The 27,973-nt window shown below is 50.0% G+C and overlaps 1 protein-coding gene across 14 annotated transcripts in view; it reads right to left on the bottom strand.

Moving 5' to 3' along the window:
- The window catches only part of MROH1 (maestro heat like repeat family member 1), a 119,468-nt gene that overhangs the window by 88,932 nt on the left and 2,563 nt on the right, over positions 1 to 27,973 (bottom strand). For 7 of the 14 annotated variants that reach the window (XM_073018510.1, XM_073018509.1, XM_073018507.1 and 4 more), the window contains 3 exons: positions 17,838 to 17,931; positions 15,153 to 15,230; positions 11,008 to 11,153 (listed from right to left, as the gene is read on the bottom strand). In XM_073018510.1, the coding sequence (XP_072874611.1) occupies positions 11,008 to 11,153; positions 15,153 to 15,174 (168 nt within the window). In that variant the 5' untranslated portion in view covers positions 15,175 to 15,230; positions 17,838 to 17,931. Of the gene's footprint in view, positions 1 to 11,007; positions 11,154 to 15,152; positions 15,231 to 17,837; positions 17,958 to 27,973 lie in introns of those variants that run through there. The other 7 variants (XM_037999984.2, XM_037999988.2, XM_037999982.2 and 4 more) reach the window with 3 other exon arrangements.

Below are 27,973 nucleotides of genomic sequence, written 5' to 3'. Positions count from 1 at the left end.
ATTACAGGCATAAGCCACTGCACTGAGCCCCAGCTAATTATTTTTATTTATTTATTCATTCATTCATTCATTCATTCATTCATTCATTCATTCATTCGAGACAGAGTCTTGCCCTGTCACCCAGGCTGAGTGCAGTGGTATGATCTCGGCTCACTGCAACCTCCACCTCCCGGGTTCAAGCAATTCTTCTGCCTCAGTCTCCTGAGTAGCTGGAACTATAGGCACACGCCACCATGCCTGGATAATTTTTGTATTTTTAGTAGAGATGGGGTTTCACCATGTTGGCCAGGATGGTCTCAATTTCCCGACCTCATGATCTGCCCGCCTCAGCCTCCCAAAGTGCTGGGATTACAGGTGTGAACCACCGCGCCCGGCCTATTTTATTTTTTTTAGAGATGGGGTCTATGTTGCCCAGGCTGGTCTCAAACTCCTGGCCTCAAGTGATCCTCTTGTCTCAGGCTCCCAAAGTGTTGGGATTACAGGCGTGTGCCCTGGCACCCAGCCTATGGTTTCTGACTTTCATAATCTGGACACTCTTCCCAGGCAGGAGACGATGCAGTCCTTGAGAAGCCCATCCCCATCTGGGACGTCACAGAGCCGAGGCTGTAAGTGGGTGGATCAGCTGCCGGGGCAGCACAGCTGGTATAGTGCAGGAAGCGTGGGGGAAATGATTGAAAATCAGTGTAAACTGGTCTGGTTCTACCTAGTCAGAGCACGGCTGAGCTGGGAACAGCAGCTTGGGTGCAGCAGGTGGGCATTTATACCCATCCGACTGGACCCGCTGCTGAGAGGGGCAGCTCAGGTGCAGCAAGGCATTAATACCCACCCAACCAGACCCACAGCTGCCATCTCCTCTGGTTCTTGGTCATGGAAACACAGCTCAAGTTGCATTATGCTTCCATCTTTAGCTACTAATTCTCTCCACGTATATGAGAAAGTTTGAGGGAAATCTTTACAGATTCCACTCACAACTGTGGCATCTCCATCTGTCACTCTGTGTCCTGGTGATTGGGTGCTCAGTGCAGGGTGACAGGCTGGCTCAGCAAGTCTGCAATGGGTTATGCAACTGGAAAACATAGGAACCCATGAAAAAGGCATAGGAATCTACATTTTACAAAAAATGGATAGGGGCCAGCCACAGTGGCTCACGCCTGTAACCCCAGCACTTTGGGAGGCCAAGGTGGGAGGATCGCTTGAGCCCAGGAGTTCAAGACCAGCCTGGGTAACATAGTAAGGCCCTGTTTCTACAAAAATAAAAACAATTAGCTAGGTATGGTGGTACGTCTGTGGTCCCAGCTACTTCGGAGGCTGAAGCAGGAGGATCACTTGTGTACTAGAGGTCAAGGTTGCAGTGAACCAAAATTGCACCACTGCACTCCAGCCTAGGAAACAGAGGGAGTCCATCCCTGAATTTAAAAAAAAAAAAAAAAAAAAAAAAGTTATGCATTACTTCTGTTCTGGGGTTGGTTTGAATTGTTTGATTTCATGGTATAAGTACAATATTTTTGGCCGTGTATGGTGGTTCATGCCTCTAATCCCCATGATGGTGACAGGAGGCAGCCAAACGCCTAGGCAGAGAGGGATGGGTCCCCCGAGAAACCCCACCTCAAGCTGAAGATAGTTTAAAGTCAAGCTACAAGTTAAATCCTCAGTCTGGATTGAGAGCCTGTCTTCCTGTCTGGCGCGCTTTCCTCTGATTGATCCCCACCCTTCACCTATTTTACATATACCTACCCTTTTCTAATTGGCTTTCTACACCGTCATGCCCACCTTTGAGTGGTGTCTTCACTTTAACCTCTTTTGCAGACTCACAAACCAATCAGCATACACTCCTCACCCTGTGCCTATAAAGACCCCAGACTCAGACTCAGTTGGTAGAGGGGAGCTGGCCTAACTCGGGCGAAGAGATAGCCTGTCCCTCCCATCCCCTCTCCAGCTCCCCTCTCCACTAAGAGCTATTTTCATCGCTCAATAAAATTCTTCTCTGCCCTCCTCACCCTTCTATGTCCACTGTATCCTCATTCTTCTTGGGTGTGGTACAAGAGCTCAGACACCACCAAACACAGTTACAAGCTATAACGTAGGCAAGCTGAGGCACACCAGCGTGGCTGGGCAAGGCCCAGGCAGGGCATTGCTAGGCTTGCAAAGGGACCAAGAAGAAGAATCCTATGGCTGGGTGCAGTGGCTCAGGTCTGTCATTCCCAGCACTTTGGGAGGCCGAGGCGGGTAGATCATCAGGTCAGGAGTTTGAGACCAGCCTGACAAACATGGTGAAATCCCGTCTCTACTAAAAATACAAAAAAAGGAGACATATGTGGTGGCGTGTGCCTGTAATCCCAGCTACTCAGAAGGCTGAGGCAGGAGAATTGCTTGAACCCGGGAGGCAGAGGTTGCAGTGAGCCAGTTTCTGCCACAGTTTCAGCCCAGCCTGGGTGACAGAGCGAGACTCTGTCTCAAAATAAATAAACAAATAAAATAAAAAATAAATAAAAAAGAAGAAGAATCCTACATCACCAGCACTTTGGGAAGCCAACGCAGTGGATTGCTTGAGGTCAGAGTTCATGACCAACCCGGCCAACATGACGAAACCCAATCTCTACTAAAAATACAAAAAAAAAAAATTAGCCAGGAGTGGCGGCACATGCCTATAGTCCCAGCTACTCGTGAGGCTGAGGCACGAGAATTGCTTGACCCAGGAGATAGAGGTTGCAGTGAGCTGAGATCGCACCACTGCACTCAAGCCTGGGCAACAGAGCGAGACTCTGCCTCAGAAAAAAAAAAAAAAAGTACTATACTTTTTACAGCCCTGCCTCCATTCACAGTTGGAGAAGGCCCACTCAGGAAAGTTCTTCAAGGAAAGCAAACACAGTAATAAGCCCTTTTAAATAAAAATACTGTTGACAAAAAAGCTAAACTCTAAAATACCTAACAAGGTTTATTCTGTGCCACTGTGAGTGACCATGGCCCAGGGAACACCTGAGAAAGTACACCCAAGATGGTCAGGTTAGTTTGGTTTTATACGTCTTAGGGGACAGAATCCCAGGCAAAGACGTAAGTCAATACACAGAAGGTGTGCACTGCTTCAGCCTAGAAAGGCGGGCGTCTCGGGCAGCACTCACAGGGCACAGGTGGATTCCGAGATTTTCTCATTGGCAACTGGTTAAAAGAGTTAAACTGGCCAGGCACGGTGGCTCATGCCTGTCATCCCAGCACTGTGGGAGGCCAAGGTGGGCGGATCACAAGGTCAGGAGTTCCAGACCAGCCTGACCAACACGGTGAAACCCAGTCCCCACTAAAAACACAAAAATTAGCTGGTGTGGTGGCATGCGCCTATAATCCCAGCTACTCAGGAGGCTGAGGCAGGCGAGTCGCTTGAACCCAGGAGGCAGAGGTTGCAGTGGGCCGAGATCGTGCCAATGACCTCCAGCTTGGGCAACAGAGCAAGACACCCTCTCAGGAAAAAAAAAGAAAAAAAAAAAAAGAGTTAAACGTTGCCTGAGGACTTGAAGTCAGCAGAAAGAAACGCCTGAATTAAAGGGGCTTGTGAAAGTCAAGGTTCTTGTTATGTGGATGAAGCCTCCACGTAGCAGGCTTCAGAGATAATAGATGGTAAATGTCTCTTTTCAGACCTTAAAGGTGTCAGACTCTTAGTTAAATCTCTTCTAGATCAGAAAAAGACCTGGAAACGGAAGGAGATTCTCCACAGATGCAATTTTCCCCACAAAATATGGTTTTGCAGGCTCATTTCAAAATATGTCAAGAATAGATTTTGGGGTAAAATACTTTTATTTCCTCCAGGGCCCACCATCTGTCACGTGATGCTATGCCAGAGTCCAGTCTGGAATTTTACTGCTACAAAGAATCCGTTTTGTCAGACTTAAGATCTGTTTTAACCTAATGTTCATTGGTTGTACAAACTTCAAAAGGGAGCAGGTACAACGAGGTGTGTCCAATCTCCCTTTCTGTCTGTCATAGCCTGGAATTTAGTTTTCCAGGTTGCTCCCGGGTCTCCTTGGACAAGAGGATGTTAGAGCAGGCCGCTAGGCAGACATGAACAGGGCAGGAGAGGCCCCCAACTAGGAATGTCAGGCGGTCATCAGGTGACGGTCAGGCAGTTGTTTAGGCGTCACTCTAAAATAATAACTGGTCACTGCCAGCACCAGGGAAAGACAATCTCACAACAGATGGAAAACACCTAAAGCTTCTGCATGGGAGAATAAGGAAAAAAAAGAAAGAAAACACCTAAGGCTGGTGACAGCATCTTCCTTAGAGGATCTCAGGAGTTGGGTGAATGGGCTCCAGCAAGCATACTGAGGTGAACTGGTAGTGTTTAGACCGTATATGGCCTTCCTCTAGAAACACTCGGCTGGTAAGGGAAGAATGCCTCAAGTGAGCATGCCTGCAACTGCGCACAAAAACTCAAAAGGAGCTTCCGGTAGTGGAACCCACGCAGGTGCCTAGAGGTGGCTCCCAGGAGGGCCCAGGAGCTCCACGCCCCTCCCCATTCCTGCCTCAAGCGTCTCCTCCACTTGCTGTGCGTCCGCACCCTTCGTCACAGCCTGTGTCATAAATGGGTAAAGGCAGGCCACTCTGTCCCTGCGTTCTGTGAGCCGCTGCTGCAATTCACCGAATCCGAGGAGGGGGTCGTGAAAACTCTGATTCATGGCAGGTCGGTCAGAAGCACAGGCCACACCTGGAGCTTGCGACTGGCATCAGAAGCGGGGCCGTCGTGTGGGGCTGAGCCCTCCACCTGCGGGGTCTGACACGACCTCCAGGTGGATGGTGTCGGAATTGAATTGAGGACACCCAGCCGGTGTCCACTGCACAACTGACTGCTGTTTGCTGGTGGAGAGAAATCCCCCACATTTGGTCACAGATGTCTTCTGTGTTGATTGTTGTGTGGTGTAAGAGCAGAGAAAACAATGTGAGTTTGAGTTTTTCTACTCACAGAATTTGAAAATCCAGTTTTACTATTTTTGCTTCTCTTCCCCAAATCCCGTCCCTCCCCATGGCCTGACGGCCCCTGAGGAGTCTGTCTGTCCTGTGCGGGACCCTGGCTGACGTGTACAAGACTGGACGTGTCTAAAACTGTGAGGCCCAGCAACCCTCGGCGGAACAGGTCACATTCTACAAAGTCATGGGCTTCTGGGTTCGTAAAGACAGAACCACACACACAGATGTCAGACAGGAGCTGAAACCTGTAAAGCTCCAGGTGTACCCCAGGACACTGCGCTGACGTCTGAGGCCTGGAGGGGGATGTGGCGCTGCTTTTCCCTGTTGTTCCACATCTTTCTGGAGAGACTCAGTGGGCTTTGAACCATGCCTGCTATCCAGGCAAGACACAGCCAAGCGAAGTGCAGCTGCGGTGAGACCCACAAACAAAAGGCAGAAACTGGAGGTAGTGACCAAACCTATGGAGGCGGTCTGCAGGAGGAGACGACAGAAGAGGACTAGGGCAGGCGAGCTCCCTGGGAAGGGTCACAGCCCACAGGGTCAGTGCTTCCAGCTCAGCATGTGTATCATATATAAACATGCCAACTGTGAAGGAAGACTTTTTAAAAATTCAGTTAAAAAACTGTAAAGGCTAGAAAAGGGGTAAAATCAGAAACAAAGCAGGACAAGCATGGAGTGGCTGGGGCTCAGAGGAGGATGACCCAGAATGGAGGCCTCAGGAGCAAAGTCCCTCTCAGACCTGCTCTGCCCTCCCCTCTCTCCCCCCATTCTCGCCCAAGGCAGTCATAAAACCTGTAAATATTGGCCAGGTGGTGGCTCACGCCTGCAATTCCAGCACTTTGGGAGGCCAAGGCAGGCAGATCACTTGAGGTCAGGAGTATGAGACCAGCCTGGCCACTAGAGGTCAGGAGGATGAGCCCAGCCTGGTCAACATGGTGAAACCCCATCTCTACTAAAAATACAAAAATTAGCTCGGCGTGATGGCAGGCACCTGTAATCCCAGCTACTTGGGAGGCTAAGACAAAGAATCACTTGAACACAGGAGGCCGAGGTTGCAGTGAGCCAAGATTGCACCATTGCACTCCAGCCTGGGCGACAGAGTGACACTCCATCTCAAAAACAAAAACAAAAACAAACAAACAAAAAAAACCTGTAAATATCACTCTAATTTCCTCCACCATTCTGTGTAAAACCTGGCCATAAGGAAATTCTCGCTGGGTGCTGGTGGCTCATGCCTGTGATCCCAGCACTTTGGAAGGTCACAGCAGGTAAAATGCTTGAGTCCAGGAGTTTGAGACCAGCCTGGCCAACATGGTGAAACCCCATCATTACTAAAAACACAAAAATTAGCCAGGCGTGGTGGCACACACCTGTAGACCCAGCTACTTGGGAGGCTGAGGTGGGATGATGACTTGAACTCGGGAGGTCATGGCTGCAGTGAGCCACGTTTGTGCCACTGCACTCCAGCCTGGGTAAGAGAATACGACTGTCTCAAGAAAAAAAATTCTCTGGCCAACCTTGTTTGACTGTAGGTCTCAGACCCCCACTGCAGAGGGGTCCTGCCCCAGCTGGAGGAAAGAGTGCTGGTCAGAGAGGCTCAGGAGAACTCGAGATGGGCCCTGCTGGTGCCCCCAGTATGCTTCCATGGTTCACACCCGCCATCCAAGCCCACTTCTACACAGCTGCCCGTTTCTTCGAACCTACACATAAAATCAGATCACTTCCCTGGGTCTCTGGGCCTTCATTGTGAAGGCTCCCATGTCACATTAAACTGGGATGAAATAAGCTTGTCATGCTTTTCTCTTGTTAATCTGTCTTTTGTTATGGAACTGTCAGCCATGACACTTATGATGGGTGAGGAAAGGTATCATCACCCTTTTTCTCCCCTACAAAGCAGACTTACATTTTGTTACAAACTGCTAAAAATAACAAAGTCTTTTTGATACGGTTTGGCTGTGTCCCCACCCACATCTCATGTTGAATCGTAATTCCCAGTATTGGGGTAGGGACTTGCTGGGAGGTGACTGGATCACGGTGGTGGATTTCTCCCTCGCTGCTCTTGGGATAGTAAGTTCTCACAAGATCGGGCTGTTTGGAAGTGTGTAGCACCTCCCCCTGCTCGCCCTCTCCTGGCATCACATAAAGATATGCTTGCTTCCCCCTCGCCCTTCTGCCACGACTGTAAATTTCCTGAGGCCACCCCAGCCATGCCTCCTGTACAGCCTATGGAACTGTGGGTCAATTAAACCTCTTTTCTTTATAAATGACCCAGGCTCAGGTAGTTCTTTATAGCAGTGTGAAAACAGACTAATACACTCTTTTAACCACCTTTAGTATTCTTTGGCCGTTTCCTCAAATAGCAAGGTCAGCCCTAATTTTGTCTGACAATTAGACGCTGATTTCAGCATGTCTCAGGTAATGGGGCCTTTCAGCCACAGAGAGAAGGGCTTGATGCCCGGCACTCATGTGCTGTGTTCACCAGGCTCATGTAAAGCCCAGAAGACAGCCACATCAGTGGGTAGATGCACTGTCAGAAGGGTTTGAACCAGAGCGGCTCCATCCTGAAGAGGGGCTGGGTAAACAAGGCTGAGACCTACTGGGCTGCATTCCCAGGAGGTCAGGCATTCTCAGTCACAGGATGATTCGGGGTCGGCATGAGATACAGGTCACAAAGACCCCACTGATAAAACAGGATGCAGTAAAGAAGCCGACCAGAACCTGCCAAAACCAAGATGGTGACGACAGTGACCTCTGGTCGTCCTCACTGCTCACTATACACTAATTATAATGCATTGGCTGCTGGAAGACACTCCCACCAGCACCACGACAGTTTACAAACGCCACAGCAACATCAGGTCTAAAAAGGAGGGACCTTCATTCCACAAACTGCCTGCCACTTTCCTGGAAAACACATGAATAATCCACCCCTTGCTTAGCGTGTCATCAAGAAATAACCAAAAAATAGCCAACCAGCAGACCTAATGGCTGCTCTCTCTATCAAGTAGCCATTCTTTAGTTTCCTTACTTCTCAATAAACTTGCTTTCACTTTGTGGATTTGCCTCTAAACCTTTCTTGTGAGAGATCCAATAGCCAGTTCTTGGGGTCTGGATCAGGACCCCTTTCCAGTAACAAAACCACCCCGTCCAAGCAGGAGGGCGGCCCTGTCAGACTAACCTATGAATAAGTGCAACTCTAATGAACCTCCTGACAAGCTAATCCTAGCACTCCTACAGGGAACACAAGGGGGCAAAAATAGCTAAGACAGCTGGCTGGGTGTGGTGGCACACGCCTATAGGCCCAGCTACTCAGGAGGCTGAGGCAGGAGGATCACTTGGGCCCGAAAGGTCGAGGTTGCAATGAGCTGTGATTGTACCACTGCATTCCAGCCTGGGTGTCAGATTAAGACCCTGTCTCAAACAAATAAAAATAAAGTAAATTTTTAAAAAAGAGCCAATGGGCCAGGTGCGGTGGCTCACGACTGTAATCCCAGAGCTTTGGGGGGCCAGGTGGATGGATCACGAGGTTGGGAGTTTGAGACCAGCCTGGCCAACGTAGTGAAACCCCATCTCTACTAAAAATACAATTAGCTGGGCGCGATGGCAGGCGCCTGCAATCCCAGCTACTCAGGAGGCTGAGGCAGGAGAATCGCTTGAACCTGGGAGGCAGAGGTTGCATTGAGCCGAGACCACGCCACTGCACTCCAGCCTGGGCAACAAAGCAAGACTCCATCTAAAAAAAAAACAAAAAAAACACACACACACAAATAGCTGATAGCTGGATGTGATGGCTCACGCCTGTAATCCCAGCACTTTAGGAGGCAGAGATAGGCAGATCACTTGAGGTCAGGAGTTCAAGACCAGCCTGACCAACATGGTGAAACCGCATCTCTACTAAAAATACAAAATTAGGTCGGGCAGCCAGGTGCGGTGGCTCACACCTGTAATCCCAGCACTCTGGGTGGCCAAGGCGGGTGGATCACAAGGTCAGGAGATCGAGACCATCCTCGCTAACATGGTGAAATCCCGTCTCTACTAAAAAATACAAAACATTAGCTGGGTGTGGTGGTGGGTGCCTGTAGTCCCAGCTACTTGAGAGGCTGAGGCAGAAGAATGGCGTGAACCCAGGAGGCAGAGCTTGCAGTGAGCTGAGATTGCACCACTACACTCTAGCCTGGGCAAAAGAGCTAGAATCAATCTCAAAAAAAAAAAAAAAAAAAAATTATGCTGGGCGCGGTGGCTCATGCCTGTAATCCTATCACTTTGGGAGGCCAAGGTGGGCCGATCACCTAAGGTCAGGAGTTCGAGACCAGCCTGGGCAACATGGTGAAACCCCATCTCTACTAAAACACAAAAATTAGCCAGGCATAGTGGCAGGCACCTGTAACCCTAGCTATTTGGGAGGCTGAGGCAGGAGAATTGCTTGAACCCAGGAGGTGGAGATTGTAGTAAGCCAAGATCATGCCACTGCACTCCAGCCTGGGCAACAGAGCCAAATTCCGTCTCAAAATATATATATCAATAAATAATAAAAATCAAAATCAAAATTAGCCGGGTGTGGTGGCGCACGCCTGTAGTCCCAGCTATTCAGGAGGCTGAGATAGGAGAATTGCTGGAACCCGGGAGGCAGAGGCTGCAGTGAACCAAGATGGTGTCATTGCACTCCAGCCTGGGCAACAGACTGAGAATCCATCTCAAAAAAAAAATAATAATAATAATGAATGAATAAACAAATTTGTTTACTAAAAGTAAATATAAAGGCTGGGCGTAGTGGCTCACACCTATAATCCCACCACTCTGGGAGGCCAAGGTGGGCGGATCACGAGGTCAGAAGATCGAGACCATCCTGGCTAACACAGTGAAACCTGGTCTCTACCAAAAAATACAAAAAATTAGCTGGGCATGGTGGCGGGCGCCTGTAGTCCCAGCTACTCGGGAGGCTGAGGCAGGAGAATGGCGGGAACCCGGGAGGCGGAGCTTGCAGTGAGCCGAGATCATGCCACTGTACTCCAGCCTGGGCGACAGAGCGAGACTCCGTCTCAAAAAATAAATAAATAAATAAATAAATAAATAAAACTAAAAATAAAAACAACAGCTGAGACAGCTGACAGAGGAAGAAAGGAGAGACCCTGCCCCAGGAAGTGCCGCCAGGCCATGGCAGTGGCCAGATATTTTCATGGAACTGGGCCATTTTCCCCAGGAGATGGTAGCTGATAAGAAATACATTGTACAGAGGTCCCTTTTTACATATCAAAATATTAAATAAAACAAAAAGAATAATGACCTTTTGATACTACAAAAGCCTCTTCCCCTTCCCAGAACAGCCCAAACCACACACAGAGAAAAACTAGAAAGTGCATAACAGTTTCAAACAATGCAGTGCCAACGCTGTCAGCAGTGACAGAGAACCGCTGAACCAAGATCAGGCGAGGCCGAAATCCCGGGAGGCGAGAGCCAGCCAGGCCACGTCTGTTCTGGGGTTCGGGTCCCTGATTTGGCATCCCTGTGGGGCTGAAGAGAGTTCCCAAGAGGCTCTTGTAGCTCTCCCAAGTGGGCAATGTTTGTGCGAGAGGACAGGACACTCCAGCACAGCAAGGGAAGGCCCTGGCCCCTCCTGGGCAGCCCCTCCCTGAGGGTGCAGGAAGACCAGCAGCGCAGGACCCTTGGGGACTCTCTGAGCACTTATCAGTGTTTCTGGCTCCTTAGGTCGATGAGATTCTCTCCGAAACAACCTTCTGCCCCTCAAGCAGGGACCATGGTCTGTCCCTCAGGCACTAGGCACAGAGCCCGGCCATTAGGCCTCCACTTAGTGAGTAAAAGAGCCTCGAACAGGGTTGAACAATGCCGTGGTAGGGGGATGTAGCCACACCCCACACATGATGAGACAACGCAGGTTACCCATCCTGACACAGGCAGGCGTGGGAGGGCTTAGACATGTGGTCACCCCTGCGTAACACCCGGCCCACTGCTACTGGCTGGACTGTCTCTTCCCAAACCAAGTAAGCCCCAACCGACCACGGCCCTGACAACATCATCCCCACCAAAGAGCACAAATACCTTGTCGTGCTGCCGCAGGTACTCCTCACAGGTACAGAGCGTCTCCACCGGCCGCACCTCCCCGAGGGAGCACAGGGCACTGCAGACCTGCTCCTGCACCACGGGGTCCTTATCGGTGATGGCGTCCAGCAGGGTGGAGGCCAGCTCTGCAGTGACAAAGCCCCGTTAGCATGCTCACACCCAAGCACCCTCTCCTATCACACCTCAGCTGCCACTCCTGCAGTGGACACGCCTGCAGCCTCTGAGGATCACAGACACAAAGCAGGAGAGGGCACAGCTGCTTTCTCTCTCGTATAACCTCTCTCCGCCTGTGCTGCTGCAGGGGTCAGGTGCACTGCGGGGACAGGCTGTGGAGCTGCAGGGCTCACATTCCAGCTGCCCGAGGAGCTGCCTGGCCAGGACACACTATTTAGCACATCAGGGTTGAGCGACACAGAGGACACAGCCTGCCCTCCCACACAGGTAGGCATGAGGCTGTGCTGGTCCTGACCACATGGCCTGAGCTTCCTTGAGGACACTGGCTCACTCACCAGCCGGACTCTTCAGGAAGGCTCCCTGAGGGTCTGTGCCCAGGCAGCCTGGGATTCCCCATGGCCCCATTGCCCACATATAGCCCTTGACAGGCAGGTGCTGGGCAGAGGGTCCAAGACCCCAGCAGTGAGAAGTACATGAAGGAATAAAGATATACCTTCATCCCATGACTCTCAGCCCCCATGGACCAGAGCTGAATCAAGAAAATCATGGAATAAATGTAGTGCTCTACAGGCAAGGCCAGGTGGTTCCCTGTACACGGGAAAGGGCAGGCCAAGCATCCCAGGGACTTGTGCCAACCGGCCACTCCACACCAACAAGACCTTCCAGGCTGGTTTGGGGATGTCCCTTCCCTTTTGCTCCAGCAGCACCACACCCAGGCTGCCAATGAGGACATCCCAGGAGGCACCTGCTGGGGCAGAGGAACACAGGCATCAGGGCATGACTCAGTCCCCCTCTGGGAAGGGATTCCTTCCTGAGCAGGAAGCTGGACTTTAAACAGCCCTCCATTTCCAAAGTCCAGTAGTTAGCCAAAGAGGCTGATCCAAATCAATGAGATCTGACTGTACCTAAGGCCACGTTCGGCCAGTAAAGCAAACTCAGCCTGTGCTGAACTAGGTCTGCATCTGCTTTTCCGGCTGTGGCCATTCACGTGTGGAAGTGCAGGGTCTCAAGTGCTCTGGGAGCCTGCCCTCCGAGGGCAGTGAGGCCATGCCCCCTCCCTCGACCTCACCTTCTCACTGCTTTGCACTGCCCTGGCTGGGCAGCTTCCGGGCCCCACTCGTACTCACAGACTCTTCTCACCACCCCACCTTCACCTATCAACACCCCAGTGCCATTCCGGGCCTCTCGGTCTCCCTCAAGCTCAAGGCATGGCACCCAACAGAGGCACTTAAAGAGCCCTGAGGTGTGGCTCATCACTGGGACAGACCTCTAGGGAGCAGGGACAAGTGGGCAGAGCTTCACCCATTCTGGCCCGGCACACAGTCAGCCTTAAGTGAGTCACAGCCTCAGCTGGGGAAGTGGTGGCAGCCAGAGCAGACCCCAGACCCGAACCGGGGCCTACATGCTCAGGTACAGAGGCTCAGCCGGCCAGGGACCCTCCCGCTCGGAGCAGGCTGAACTGAGCCTCTGGGCAAATCTGTGCTCCCTACTACAACGGCAATGCTGCTACAACCTCAATGCCATGTCCCTCCAAAATCTATCTGTTGGAACTTAACCCCGTGTGACGGCATTAAGAGTGGTGCCTTTGGGCTCCACCTTCGTGGACGGGATCGGTGCCTTATAAAAACGCTTGATGGGGTCGGGCACAGTGGCTCACGCCTGTAATCCCAGCACTTTGGGAGAACAAGGTGGGTGGATCACCTGAGGTCAGGCGTTCAAGACCAGTCTGGCCAACATGGTGAAACCATATCTCTACTAAAAATATAAAAATTAGCCAGGTGTGATGGCAGGTGCCTATAGTCCCAGCTACTCAGGAGGCTGAGGCAGGAGAATTGCTTGAACCTCAGAGGCAGAGACTGCATGAGCCAAGATCACGCCACTGCACTACAGCCTGGGTGACAGAGAGAGACTCCATCTCAAGGGGGAAAAAAAAGCTTGATGGCCAGGCACAGTGGCTCCCGCCGGTAATCCCAGCACTTTGGGAGGCCGAGGCTGGTGGATCATTTGAGTCCAGGAGTTTGAGACCAGCCTGGCCAACACAGGTTTTGTTGAAACCCTGTCTCTACAAAAAAAAAGAAAAAAATACAAAAAGTACAGCATAGTGGCATGCACCTGTAGTCCCAGTTACTCAGGAGGCTGAGGTGGGAGGATCCCTTGAGGACAGGAGGCAGAGGTTGCAATGAGCTGAGAGCACCACCACACTCCAGCATAAGCGACAGAACAAGACCCAGTCTCAGAAAAACAAAAGAAAAGATTGAGGCCCTGCATAGTGGCTCACGCTGTAGTCCCAGTGCTTCGTGAAGCTGAGGCAGGAGGATGATTTGAAGCCAAGTGTTCAAGACCACCCTGAGCAACACAGCGAGACCTCATCTCTACAAAAACTAACTTTAAAAAATAGGCTGGGTGTGGGCTGGGCGCAGTGGCTCACACCTGTAATCTCAGCACTTTGGGAGGCCAAGGGGGATGGATCACCCGAGGTCAGGAGTTCGAGACTAGCCTGGCAAACCTGGTGAAACCCCATCTCTACTAAAAATACAAAAATTAGGTGTGGTGGCGGGCACCTGTAATCCTATCTGCTTGGGAGGCTGAGGCAGGGAGAATCACTTAAACCCGGGAGGTGGAGGTTGCAGTGAGCCGAGATCCACTGCACTCCAGCCTTGGCGACAGAGTCAGACTCCGTCTCAAAAAAAAAAAAAAAATTAGCTGGGTATGATGGCACATGCCTGTAATCTCAGCTACTTGGGAGGCTGAGGTGGGAGGATGGCTTGAGCCCAGGAGGTCACTGCACTCTAGCCTGGGCAACAGAGTGAGACTGTCTCAGAAAACAAACAAACAAACAAAGGCTTGAAGGACACCCTAGTCCTTTCAGCACCTCCAGTCATGAGATGACACAGCAAGAGACTCCATCTATGAGTCAGAGAACAGCCCTCACAGACATTGAATCTGCCAGTGCCTTTATCTGGGACTTCCCAACTGCCAGTACTGTGAGAAATACATTCCTATTATTCATTAATTACCCAATCTAAGATATTTTGTTACAGCAGCCTGAACAGCCTTTGACGACTGCTAATTTTTTTTTTTTCTGATGAACATCTGGAGAAAGCATGTTCATTCAGCAGTCACTCCAGGCCGGGCGTGGTGGCTCATGTCTGTAATCCCAGCACTTTGGGAGGCTGAGGCGGGTGGATCACTTGAGTCCAGAAGTTCAAGACCAGCCTGGGCAACATGACAAAATCTCATCTCTAGGAAAAATACTTCTGGGCGTGGTGGCATGTGCCTGTAGTCCCAGCTACTCAGGAGGCTGAGGTAGGAGGATCATCTGAGCTCAGGAGTTTGAGGCTGCAGTGAGCCATGATTGCACCACTGCACTCCACCCTGGGTGATAGTGGGAGACCCTGTCTTTTTTTTTAAGATGGAGTCTCGCTCCATCGCCCAGACTGGGGCAACAATCTCAGCTCACTGCAACCTCCACCTCCTGGGTTCAAGCGATTGTCCTATCTCAGACTCCCGAGTAGCTAGGACTACAGGCACATGCCACTACACCTGGCTAATTTTTTATTTTTTTAGTAGAGATGGGGTTTCACCATGTTGGTCAGGCTGGTCTCGAACCCCTGACCTCAGATGATCCGCCCGCCTCGGCCTCCCAAAGTGCTGGGATTATAGGTGTAAGCCACCATGCCCAGCTGACCCTGTCTTAAAAAAAAAAAAGTCAAACAAAACCTTCAAATCACATCCTGAATGCCATATGCTTTTCTGAGTCCCAAACTCAAGGCTCGTGTGGGGGAGGTCTACACCTGCCACATCACCTAACCTGCCCAGAACCCACTCTGGCTCCCGAGTGTCGGGTGGAAACTCCAGGCACCACTGGAGCTGGTAAGAGCCTTGGCCTGCCCTGACCCAGAGGCAAGAGAGGCCTCACACATGGCCACCCCCAATCCCCATGCACTCACTCTTTATGGAGGACTCAGTCATGTCTGTGGTTTCAGCTTCCTTCACCCAGTGTGAACATGGACAACCTCTTCTCCAATCTGGAATAACCAAAATCACAAGATTTAATTCATAAGCCTCCACGAGATCTGAGTTTATAGGCAATTACCATTTCCGTGTAAAACACACAATTTAAATGCATTTGTTCTGGGGGAAATATCTCTGTCACATTTTCTTTGAGCCATTCAGGGAGGGCAAAAGACACCATGATCCTCAACAGTTTCCAACTCTCCTCCATCCCTGAGCAACCATCAGTCCTGCCAGCGCCTCACAGGCCTGCACAGGCTTGTCCACAGCTGGCCCACAGGCGCCTCGCCACCATCAGCCCCAGCAGGAGTAGACGCACCTCCATCTAGAGCATCCTCCTCCACACCGAGGAACTGAGCACGGCCACACCGCTTTCACACACCGCATGCCATGCGCCACGGCATGCGACCATGGTCTCAAGAATCGAGTCCAGCAAGTGTCCAAGTTCCTTCTGCCTCTTTACCACGGGCACACACTCAAGTCTTGCATCATGCTTTCTGAGGACCTGGGTCATCAGAGGGGCTGCAGGCCCACCATGAGTATGGCAGCCAGCATCCTAACAACTCACATTCTCTGTTCTCTGAGCTCCCACCAGCCCCTTCATTCCCTTGATCACCTCCTGTCCACCATTCCTTCCTAACATACTCCAGAGAAAAATGAAGGAGAGACGCCATGACCCACCCCTGACCAGCCAGGACACCTCCCTGTGCTGTGCACACATGGGCTGGAGATGAAGTAAGAAATCATGGAAATCTTGGCCGAGAGCGATCGCTAATGCCTGTAATCCAGCACTTTGGGAGGCCAAGGTGGGTGGATTGTTTGCGGTCAGGAGTTCAAGACCAGCTTGGTCAATATGATGAAACCCTGTCTCTACTAAAAACACAAAAATTAGCTGGGCGTGGTGGCGGGCACCTTTAGCCCCAGCTACTCAGGAGGCTGAGGCATGAGAATTGCTTGAACCTGGGAAGCAGAGGTTACAGTGAGCCAAGAACACACCACTGCACTGCAGCCTGGGCGACAGAGTGAGGCCCTGTCTCAGGAAAAAAAAGAAAAAAAAAAAAAAGTTCTAGCATTTTGGGAGGCTGAGGCAGGTGGATCACTTGAGGCCAGGAGTTCGAAACCAGCCTGGCAAACATGGTGAAACACCATCTCCACTAAAAATACAAAAAAATTAGCCAGTGTGGTGGCTCACGCCTGTAATCCCAGCTACTCAGGAGGCTGAGGTGGGAGAATTGCTTGAACCTGGGAGGCAGAGGTTGCAGTGAACTGAGATTGCACCACTGCACGGCACTCCAGCCTAGGCAACAGAGCAAGCCCTGCCTCAAAAAAAAGAAAAGAAAAACAGGGCCAGGCACAGTGGTTCACAACTGTAATCCCAGCACTTTGGGAGGCTGAGGCGGGTGGATCATCTGAGGTCAGGAGTTCAAGACCAGCCTGGCCAACATGGTGAAATCCCATCTGTACTAAAAAAAAAATACAAAAATTAGCTAAGTGTGGTGGCGCGTGCTTATAATGCCAGCTACTCAAGAGGTTGAGGCAGAAGAATCACTTGAACCCGGGAGGCGGAAGTTGCAGTGAGCTGAGATCGTGCCACTGCACTCCAGCCTGGGCAACAGAGTGAGACTCTGTCTCAAAAAAAAAAAAAAAACATATTCCATGGAGATCCCAAGCTGTGGAAGTATTAAGAGCTGAGGAGGGCAGTGACTCTCAGGCAGGGCAGAAAACCCATGGAAGTGCCCACAGCACACACTTCCCAGAGACAAGGGCATGCCTGACGTGGAGTATCAGAAGCCAGAGTTCCCAGGCCTGAGCTGAGCTGGGGAGGCGGAGGAGCTGGGCTGAGCGGCTGGGATCTGGGACCAGTGGCTGTGCCCTGTGGGTAGCCAGCACTGCCCAGCTCCACCATCCAGGAAGAAACGGGTGGGACCAACGCCAGTCCACGACTGTGCAGCACCCCTTCCAGTGCAGCAGCCACGTTCGCCCAACTCAAACAGGAGCTAACAAAACAAATGAGCACACGGGCTTGGACTTGTCTGCTCCCGACCCAGGCGAGAATCACAGGACAACTAAAAACTGGACGAAACACAAGAAACCACTGTTTCTCAGGACAATGGACATCAGAAAATGAAGGACAGTGAGGGCCAAGAGGTAGGAAATGAGGCGTAGCCCCAAGAGCCCAGCTCACTGCCTGGAGAGAGGACCCAGGCTTAGGGCCCAGCAAAACACCTAAGCTGAAGAGACAGAGCGGGTAGTGCCGGCCGATACCAAAGTGGCTGGAGTCTGCAGTCCAGTGCCAGAGAAAGCGTTGCCCAGAGAGAACTTTAGAGACCTGCAGCGGGTTCCCTGGGCACTCAGCAAGTTACTGGTCAGCAGAATAATAGCCCCTAAGCTGCCCACACCCTCATCCCCAGAACCTGTGTGTATGAACCCTTACACGGCAAAGGGATTCAGTAGATGAGATTAAGGGTACAGGCCCTGAGACAGGGAGATTATCCCGGATTACCTGGGTGAGACCAACCTAATCACACGAGTCCTTAAAAGCAAAGAACCTTTCCTGGGTGGCTCAAAGAGAGGAGATAGAAGAGCGGGGAGGAGAAATCTGAAGTGTGAGAAGCACTCACCCCACAGCTGCTGGCTTGGCGGGTGCAGGAGGGAGGCTCTGAGACGAGGAATGCAGGTGGCCTGGAGAAGCTGTGAATGGCCCTCAGCTGGCAGCTGACAAGAAAACAGGGGCTTCCGTCCTACAGATGCAAAGAACCAAATTCTGCCAGGAACCTGAGACAGCAGAAGCAATCCTTCCCAGGGGCACCAGGAAGGGAAGCAGTTCCCGGCGCCTGGGTTCGGGCTGGTGAGGCCCTTGGTAGACTTCTCACTCCAAGAACTTTATGGTAATAAATTTGTGTTGCTTAAGGCACTAAGTTTGTGGTAACGTATTGCATTAGCATTAGAAAACTAATACAAATGCCTTGTATGAGAACAAACTATCCAAGGCTGCAGAAAGAGCCACACAAAGGGATTAGGAGAAGCAACATCCAGGGTTTCCACAGGGCCAGGAATGGGGCCTGCTCCCAGCAGCTGGAGTGGACAGTGTCATGACTCATGGAGCACCAGGCAGAGTGCTCAGGACTCCACCTCAGTCATCAACCAAATCAGTCCTAGGCTAAACGTCATTCCGGTCTCACCTAACAAAGCTAAAAGAAAGGCCCGACAAGATCAAACTGTTCCCAAGTAACTTTGCCACTCCCAGCACAAAGCTCATGAATACTAACAGGAACACAAAAATATCCAGCACCACCAAGGCAAAAGCAATGCCTGGCATCCAATCAAAAATTACCAGGCGTGGGCCGGGCGCAGTGGCTCACGCCTGTAATCCCAGCACTTAACGAGGCCGAGGCGGGTGGATCACGAGGTCAGGAGATCCAGACGATCCTGGCTAACACGGTGAAACCCCGTCTCTACTAAAAATACAAAAAATTAGCCAGGCGTGGTGGGGGGCACCTGTAGTCCCAGCTACTTGGGAAGCTGAGGCAGGAGAATGGCGAGAACCTGGGAGACGGAGCTTGCAGTGAGCCGAGATCGCGCCACTGCACTCCAGCCTGGGCGACAGAGTGAGAGTCTGTCTCAAAAAAAAAAAAAAAAAAAAAAAAATTACCGGGCGTGCAAAGCAAGAAAATTCAACCCATTGTGAGGATGAACCAACCAAAACAAACTGACCCAGAAATAACACAAACGAAAGAGTTCAGAGACACAGACATTAGTTATTAAAACTATATCATATATTTGAGAAACTACAGGAAAGATTAAATACGTTAACACTAGGAGGTTAAAAGCCAAAGGATGGGCAAAGAAAAACATGGCTGGCATTAGTTACAAGAAAGCTGGAGTCACATTAGACAAACTAGATTTCTGAAATATTAACTATCCTAAACACTTTTACCTGGTAACACAGCTTCAAAATATACAAAGCCAAAACTAATAAAAATGCAAGGAAAAATAGACAAATCCAAATTCCAGTATAAATTTCAACATCTCTCTCTCCTTTTCTTTTTGACATGGAGTTTCGCTTTTGTCACCCAGGCTGGAGTACAATGGCAGGATCTTGGCTCACTACAACCTCCGCCTCCCGGATTTAAGTGATTTTCCTGCCTCAGCCTGCCCAGGAACTGGGACTACAGGCACGTGCCACCACGCCTGGCTGATTTTTGTATTTTTAGTAGAGACGGGGTTTCACCACGTTGGCCAGGCTAGTCTCAAACTCCTGACCTCAGGTGATCCACCCACCTCAGCCTCCCAAAGTGCTGGGATCACAGGTGTGAGCCACCGTGCCCAGCCCTCTGTCTCTGTTAGAACAAGTGAACAGAAAATTCGGCCAGGCAGAGTGGCTCACACCTGTAACCTTGGCACTTTGGGAGGCTGAGAGGCAGGTTGATTGCTTGAGCTCAGGAGTTCAAAACCAGCCTGGGTAACACAGCGAAGCCCTGTCTTTACAAAAAATACAAAAATTAGCTAGGTGTGGTGGTGAATGTCTGTAATCTCAGCCACTCCGGAGACGGGAGGATCACTTGAGCCCAGGAGGTCAATGCTGCAGTCCGCAGAGATCACACCACTGTGCTCCAGCCTCAGCGACAGGAGGGAGACCCTCTGGCAAAAAATTAAAAAAAAAAAAAAGTGTAAAAGAATTCAAGGCATACAAAGTATGTTCTCCAACCACAATGGAATTAAATATATCAATAAGAAAAAGGTATCTGAGAAATCCCCAAGAGTTTCAAAACTATTTAATATGCTTTGAAATAATGCATGGATCTAAAAAGGAATCAAAAGTGAAATTACAAAGCATGCTGAGGTGAATGAAAATGAAACGACATATCAAAATTTGTGGAAACTTACAGCACTAAATGTCTTTTTAGAAAAGAAGAATGACTAAAGTATACAGAGAATGTGCAGGAAAAAAGAATGAGTTCAACTTCTACCTGAAGAAACTAGAGGCTGGGCAAGGTGGCTGGCTCACGCCTGTAATCCTAGCACTTTGGGAGGCCAAGGTGGGTGGATCACTTGAGGTCAGTTCGAGACCAGCCTGGCCAACACAGTGAAACCCCACCTCTACTAAAAATAGAAAAATTGGCCAGGCGTGGTGGCTCGTACCTGTAATCCCAGCACTTGGATCACCTGAGCAAGTGCTGGCCGAAGCATGTGGATCACCTGAGGTCAGGAGTTCAAGACCAGCCTGGCCAGTATGGTGAAACCCCATCTCTACTGAAAATACAAAAATTAGCTGGGCGTAGTGGTGTGCGCCTGTTGTTCCAGCTACTTGGGAGGCTGAGACAGGAGAATTGCTTGAACCCAGGGGGCGGAGGTTGCAGTGAGCCAAGATAGCACCACTGCATTCCAACCTGGGCCACCGAGCGAGAGTCCGTCTCAAAAAATAGTAATAATAATAAATTAAAAAAAAAAAAAAAAAAAAGAAGTAGATGGCCAGGCGCGGTGGCTCATACCTGTAATCCCAGCACTTTGGTAGGCCAAGACAGGTGGATCACTTGAGCTCAGGAGTTCAAGACTACCTGGGCAACATGGCGAAACCCCACTTCTACCAAAAGTACAAAAATTAGCTGGGCGTGGTGGCACACGCCTGCAGTCCCAGCTACTAAGGAGGCTGAGGTGGAAGGATCACTTGAGCCTGGGAAACAGAGGTAGCAGTGAGCCAAGACTGCACCACTGCACTCCAGCCTGGGTGACAGACCCCTTCTCAAAAAAAAAAAAAAAAAAAAAAAAAAAAAAGAGAAAAGAAAAGAAATAGGCAAATCCCTTAAAAGACACAAGCTACAAGCTATCAAAGCTCACTCACAAAGAGATAACCTAAATAGTCCCATAGCTAAAAAGAAATTGAACTTACAGTAAAAAACCTTCCCGTAGAACCTAGATGGTTTCCCTGAGGAATCCTACCAAACATGTAAGGAAGAAATAATACCAACTACACACAAATTCTTCCTGAAAAAACTAAAGAGAAGAGACTACTTCCCAACTGATTTTCTGAGCATTACTCTCATAGCAAACCCAAAGACCTTGTAAGAAAGCTATACAGGCTCATGCCTATAATCCCAGCACTTTGTGAGGCTGAGGCGGGTGGATAACTTGAGGTCAGGTGTTCGAGAGCAGCCTGGCCAGCATGATGAAGCCCCGTCTCTACTAAAAATACAAAAGTTAGCTGGGCATGGTAGCACATGCCTGTAATCCCAGCTACTTGGGAGGCTGAGGCACAAGAATCACTTGAACCTGGGAGGTGGAAGTTGTAGTGGGCGGAGATCACACCAGTACACGCCAGCCTGGGCAACAGACTGAGACTCCATCTTAAAAAAAAAAAAAAAAGAGAAAACTGGCTGGGCGTGGTGACTCACACCTGTAATTCCAGTACCTTGGAAGGCCAAGGTGGGCGGATCACGAGGTCAGGAGTTCGAGATCAGCCTGGCCAACATGGCGAAACTCCATCTCTACTAAAAATACAAAAATTAGACTGGGCGTGGTGGCTCACACCAGCACTTTGGGAGGCCGAGGCGGGCAGATCATGAGGTCAGGAGTTTCAGACGAGCCTGACCAACATGGTGAAACCCCGTCTCTACTAAAAATACAAAAAAATTAGCTGGATATGGTGGCGCGCGCCTGTAATCCTGGCTACTGAGGAGGCTGAGGCAGGAGAATCCCTTGAACCCAGGAGGCAGAGGTTGCAGTGAGCTGAGATCACGCCACTGCACTCCAGCCTGGGCAATACAGCAAGGCTCTGTCTAAAAAAAAAAAAAAAATACAAAATGAGCCAGGTGTGGTGGTGTGCGCTGTAATCCCAGCTACTCAGGAGGCTGAGGCAAAAGAATTGCTTGAACCTAGGAGGCAGAGTTTGCAGTGAGCCGAGATAACACCATTGCACTCAAGTCTAGAGACAGAACAAGACTCTGTCTCAAGAAAAAGAAATAGGCCGGGCGCGGTGGCTCACGCCTGTAATCCCAGCACTTTGGGAGGCCGAGGCGGGCGGATCACAAGGTCAGGAGATCGAGACCATCCTGGCTAACACGGTGAAACCCCGTCTCTACTAAAAATAGAAAAAATTAGCGGGGCGCAGTGGCGGGGTCCCGTAGTCCCAGCTACTCGGGAGGCTGAGGCAGGAGAATGGCGTGAACCCGGGAGGCGGAGCTTGCAGTGAGCCGAGATTGCGCCACTGCAATCCAGCCTGGGCGACAGAGCGAGACTCCGTCTCAAAAAAAAAAAAAAAAAAAAAAAGAAAAAAGAAAAAGAAATAAAACTACAAACCAATATTCCTTATAGACACAGATGTGCAATTTTTTTTTTTTTTTTTTTTTTTGAGACAGAGTCTTGCCCTGTCGCCCAGGCTGGAGTGCAATGGCGCAATCTCGGCTCACTGCAACCTCTACCTCTGCCTCCCAGGTTCAAGCGATTCTTCTGCCTCAGCCTCCTGAGTAGATGGGACTACAGGCACGCACCATCACGCCCAGCTAATTTTTCTATTTTTTTAGGAGAGATGGTGTTTCACCATGTTGGCCAGGCTGGTCTCAAACCCCTGAGCTCAGGCAATCTGCTGGCCTTGGCCTCCCAAAGTGCTGTGATTACAGGCATGAGCCACCGTGCCCGGCCGGTTTTAATAGTTTTAAATTCAGCTGATGTGATTCACATCACCGATAAACTAAGAAAGAACAGCCATGTGATCATCTCAATAAAAGCAGAAAAAGCATTTGTCACAATCCAGCGTCCACTCACGATAAAAATTCTCAAGAAGAGAAGGGAACTTCCTCAACTAGGAAGAGAAGGAAACCTGCTCAACTTGTTACTTAAGATAAACTGGCCGGGTGCAGTGGCTCACGCCTGTAATCCCAGCACTCCAGGAGGCCGAGGCAGGTGGATCACTTGAGGTCAGGAGTTTGAGACCAGTGTGGCCAACATAGTGAAACCCCATCTCTACTAAAAATACAAAAATTAGCCTGAGTGGTGGTGGACGCCTGTAGTCCCAGCTACTCAGGAGGCTGAGGCGGGAGAATCGCTTGAACCCAGGAATCAGGGGTTGCAGTGAGCTGAGATCATGCATTCTGGCCTGGGTGACAGAGCAAGACTCCGTCTCAAAAAAAGAAAAAAAAAAAAAGAAAAACACCTAAAAAAAACCTGTAGTTAACATCATACAACTGGCCCTTGAACAACACAAGTTTCAACTGCATGGGTTCACTTATACACAGTTTTGCGTCAATAAATATATTGGAAAACTTTTTGGAGATTTGTGACATGTTGAAAAAACAGACAAGCATAGTCTAAAGATATCAAAAAAATTTAAGAAATTGTGAAATGGCCGGGCGCGGTGGCTCAAGCCTGTAATCCCAGCACTTTGGGAAGCCGAGACGGGCGGATCACGAGGTCAGGAGATCGAGACCATTCTGGCTAACACGGTGAAACCCCGTCTCTACTAAAAAAAAAAAATACAAAAAACTAGCCGGGCAAGGTGGCGGGCGCCTGTGGTCCCAGCTACTCGGGAGGCTGAGGCAGGAGAATGGCATAAACCCGGGAGGCGGAGCTTGCAGTGAGCTGAGATCCGGCCACTGCACTCCAGCCTTGGCGACAGAGCGAGACTCCGTCTCAAAAAAAAAAAAAAAAAGGGGGGCAGGCACTTTGGCTCACACCTGTAATCCCAGCACTTTGGGAGGCCAAGGCGGGCGGATCACCAGGTCAGGAGATTGAGACCATCCTGGCTAACACGGTGAAACCCCATCTCTACTAAAAATACAAAAAATTAGCCAAGTATGGTGGTAGGTGCCTGTAGTCCCAGCTACTCAGGAGGCTGAGGCAGGAGAATCACTTGAACCCGGGAGGCAGAGGTTGTAGTGAGTTGAGATCGCACCACTGCACTCCAGCCTGGGCGACAGAGCAAGAATCTGTCTCAAAATAAATAAATGAAAACAGAACTGCCATATCATCCAATGATCCTGAGTACGTATCCAGAGGAAATGAAATTAGGATCTCAAAAAAGACATCTGCACTGCCATGGTTACTGCAGCACCATTCACAAAAGCCAAGATATGGAATCAGCCGAAGTGTGCGCCAAAGGATGAATGAATAAAGCAAATGTGGTATTTATTTAAAGAAAGAACAAAATAAAAATAAAACAAAGAAAATGTGGTATATATCACAATGGAGTATTATTCAGTCTTAAAAAAGGAGGCCGGGCACAGTGGCTCACACCTGTAACCCCGCACTTTGGGAGGCCGAAGCAGGTGGATCACCTGGGTCAGCAGTTTGAGACCAGATTGGCCAATACGGTGAAACCCCATCTCTACTAAAAACACAAAAATTAGCCAGGTGTGGTGGTGAGCACATGTAATCCCAGCTAGTTGGGAGGCCGAGGTGAATGAATTGCTTGAACCCAGGAGGCAGAGGTTGCAGTGAGCCGAGATCAAGCCACTACACTCCAGCCTGGGCAACAAGAGCGAAACTCTGTCTCAAAAAAAAAAAAGAAGAAGAAGAAGAAGACGGAATTCCTGTCATTTGCAAGAAATGGGATGAACTGAAGAATGTTATGTAAAGTAAAATAAGCCAGGAACAGAAGGACAGCCACTCGATCTCTCACACGTGGAATCCCAACTTCTATGAAAAGCTGAACTCCTAGAAGAGTAGAACCGTGGTTGCCAGGGGCTGGCAGAGGCGGAGGACTGGGGAGATGTTGGTCACAGGGTCAATGCTTCAGTTAGACAGGAAGAATAAATTCAAGGGATCTATTGCACAACGTAGATGACTAGAGTTAACAACAACGTGATATATACTTGAAAATTGCTGACAGTAGATTTTAAGTGCTCTCAGCAAGAGTAGAAAGTACATGAGGTCATGGCCGGGAGTGGTGGCTCACACCTGTAATCCCAGCAGTTTGGGAGGCCGACGCGGGCGGATCACAAGGTCAGGAGATCAAGACCACAGTGAAACCCCGTCTCTACTAAAAATACAAAAAATTGGCCAGGCGTGGTGGCAGATACCTGTAGTCCCAGCTACTTGGCAGGCTGAGGCAGGAGAATGGCGTGAACCCAGGAGGCAGAGTTTGCAGTGAGCCGAGATCACACCACTGCACTCCAGCCTGGGCGGCAGAGCGAGACTTTGTCTCAAAAAAAAAAAAAAGTGTGGTTACCAGGGGCTGGCAGAGGCGGAGGACTGGGGAGATGTTGGTCACAGGGTCAATGCTTCAGTTAGACAGGAAGAATAAATTCAAGGGATCTATTGCACAACATAGATGACTAGAGTTAACAACAACGTGATATATACTTGAAAATTGCTGACAGTAGATTTTAAGTGCTCTCAGCACCAGTAGAAAGTACATGAGGTCACGGCCGCGAGTGGTGGCTCACACCTGTAATCCCAGCGCTTTGGGAGGACAAGGCAGGCAGATCACAAGGTCAGGAGATCGAGACCATCCTGGCTAACATGGTAAAACCCCATGTCTACTAAAAAATACAAAACATTGGCCAGGCGTGGTGGTGGGCACCAGTAGTTCCAGCTACTCAGGAGGCTGAGGCAGAAGAATGGCATGAACCTGGGAGGCAGAGTTTGCAGTGAGCCAAGATTGCACCACTGCACTCCAGCCTGGGCAACAGAGCAAGACTCCATCTCAAAAAAAAAAGAAAGTATATGAGGTCATGTATATGTTAATTAGTTTGATTTAGCCATTCCACAAGGTGTACATATTTCAAAACAGGTCAGATACCACAAATATATACAATTTTGTCAATTAAAAAAATAATTTTTCACACGCCTGCAGTCCCAAGCTACTCGGGGGGCTGAGGCAGGAGAATGGTTTGAACCCAGGAGGTGCAGGTTGCAGTGAGCCAAAATCGTGCCACTGCACTCCAGCCTGGCAACAGAGTGAGACTCCGTCTCAAAAAAAAAAAAAAAATTTTTTTTTAATCAAAACACAAGGCAATTATGATAAACCAATCATAATATATGAGAAGATAACCTGCCTTATATTAACATAGTAGTCCCCTCTTATCTCTCATCCTGTTTTACTTTGCTTGGTTTCAGCTACCCACAATCAAACACAGTCCAAAAATATTAAATAGAAAAATTCCAGAAATGAAACTCATGTTTTAAATTGCACGCTGCCCTGAGTATTGTCATAAATTGTTCTATTTTGTTATTTGTTGTCAGTCTCTTGCTGTGTTTCACTTACAGTTACACTTTATCATAGGTATATAGGTATGAGAGTAGCCCTGTGGAGAGGGAAGGACTACTGTATGCAAAGGAGCTTGTGCACATCCCTGAGATAAACAGGAAAGAGCAAAGGACGTGCAATTCTCAGAAGACGGAGAGATCGCCGGCAGACATATGGGGACTGTGCTGACTGCCCCTAGGATGAACAGAGGCACTCAGCTGCCCTTCCAGAGCTGACTGACAGCAGTGCGGCTCGGTGCTGCGGACATGTTCCCTTGTCCCGTTGCAGGGCGTGTGATGTGGGTGTGAATTGCTTCTTCAGTGCCCCGCTGCCCAAACCTCTAGGGGAGCACAGAGACGGACAGGCTGTATCTAGGGGTGAATGTTTACAGCTGAAGTCCCAGTGGGTGTGTGTTGTAGGGTGCTCTTTTAGTTTGCCGTCTATAGGAGCTTGTGCCAGCCAGCTCAATTATACCCTTTACTTCTCACAAGGACAGAGGGCTTTCTGTATCCCAAGTTCTTGCCCCTTGGTGTAATGGAAGAATCGGATCACACCTGGGCTTGGAGAATGAGTGTAAAGTGTTATTGAATGGGAGTAGCTCTAAGCCAATGGGGGAGCCGGAAGGCAGATGGTCTTCCCCTGGAGTTGGGCCGCCTGGCGGCCCCGGCTCTCCTCTGACCGACCGTCCTGGCCAAACTCCGCCTTGTCCAGGCAGTCGATGGCCTGCCAGCGTGCTGGCGTCTGTTGGTGTGCTCTTCCACGGGTGTGCTCCCCTCGAGGTCCAGCTGCTGTGTCTTCTTCCGCCAATCTGCTCCTCTCCATGTCCAGCTGCCTGTGTCCCTGCCTTGCTAGCGTCTTGGAGTTTTTTTGTTTGTTTTGTTCTGTTTTTTTGACACAGAATCTTGCTCTGTCACCCAGCCTGGAATGCAATGGCGCGATCTTGGCTCACTGCAACCTCCGCCTCCCAGGTTCAAGAGATTCTCTTGCCTCAGCCTCCTGAGTAGCTGGGATTACAGATGCCCACCACCATGCTCGACTAATTTTTGTATTTTTAGTGGAGACGGGGTTTCACCATGTTGGCTAGGCTGGTCTCAAACTCCTGATCCACCTGCCTGGGCCTCCCAAAGTGCCGGGATTACAGGCATGAGCCATCACCCTCGGCCTGGGTCTCAGGTTTTTATAGGCACAGGAGGAGGGTATGGCAGGCCAGGGTGGTCTTGGGAAATGCAACATCTGGGCAGGAAGGCAGGAGTGCCTGTCCTCACCTAGGTCCGTGGGGGTGGAGCCCTAGCCAGGGACCATGCCCTACTCTACCCAGCACTTCCCTTCCCCCATTCCATAAGGGACCACGCTGTTCTCTTCCCAGTACTCCCGTATCAGCAGCTGGATAAGGGCTCAGTGGCAGAGCCAGTAAGCCATGAGCAGGCATGGAAAATCCCTGTGCCCTGTCCCACCACCTATAAAAGGTGATGATCAGTGATGACCAGTACCTCTATTTGTAGGCTACATGGCAAAAAGTGTCACAAGTCAAAGACTTGCAGTGAGGCCAGCACACAGTTGAACACCAAGAGCATC

The sequence above is a fragment of the Chlorocebus sabaeus genome, chromosome 8 (assembly GCF_047675955.1).
Source record: "Chlorocebus sabaeus isolate Y175 chromosome 8, mChlSab1.0.hap1, whole genome shotgun sequence".
In the NCBI taxonomy this organism is placed as follows: domain Eukaryota; kingdom Metazoa; phylum Chordata; class Mammalia; order Primates; family Cercopithecidae; genus Chlorocebus; species Chlorocebus sabaeus.
The sequence above is the reverse complement of the archived record's forward strand: the minus strand, read 5'-3'. Positions and strand labels throughout refer to the sequence as shown.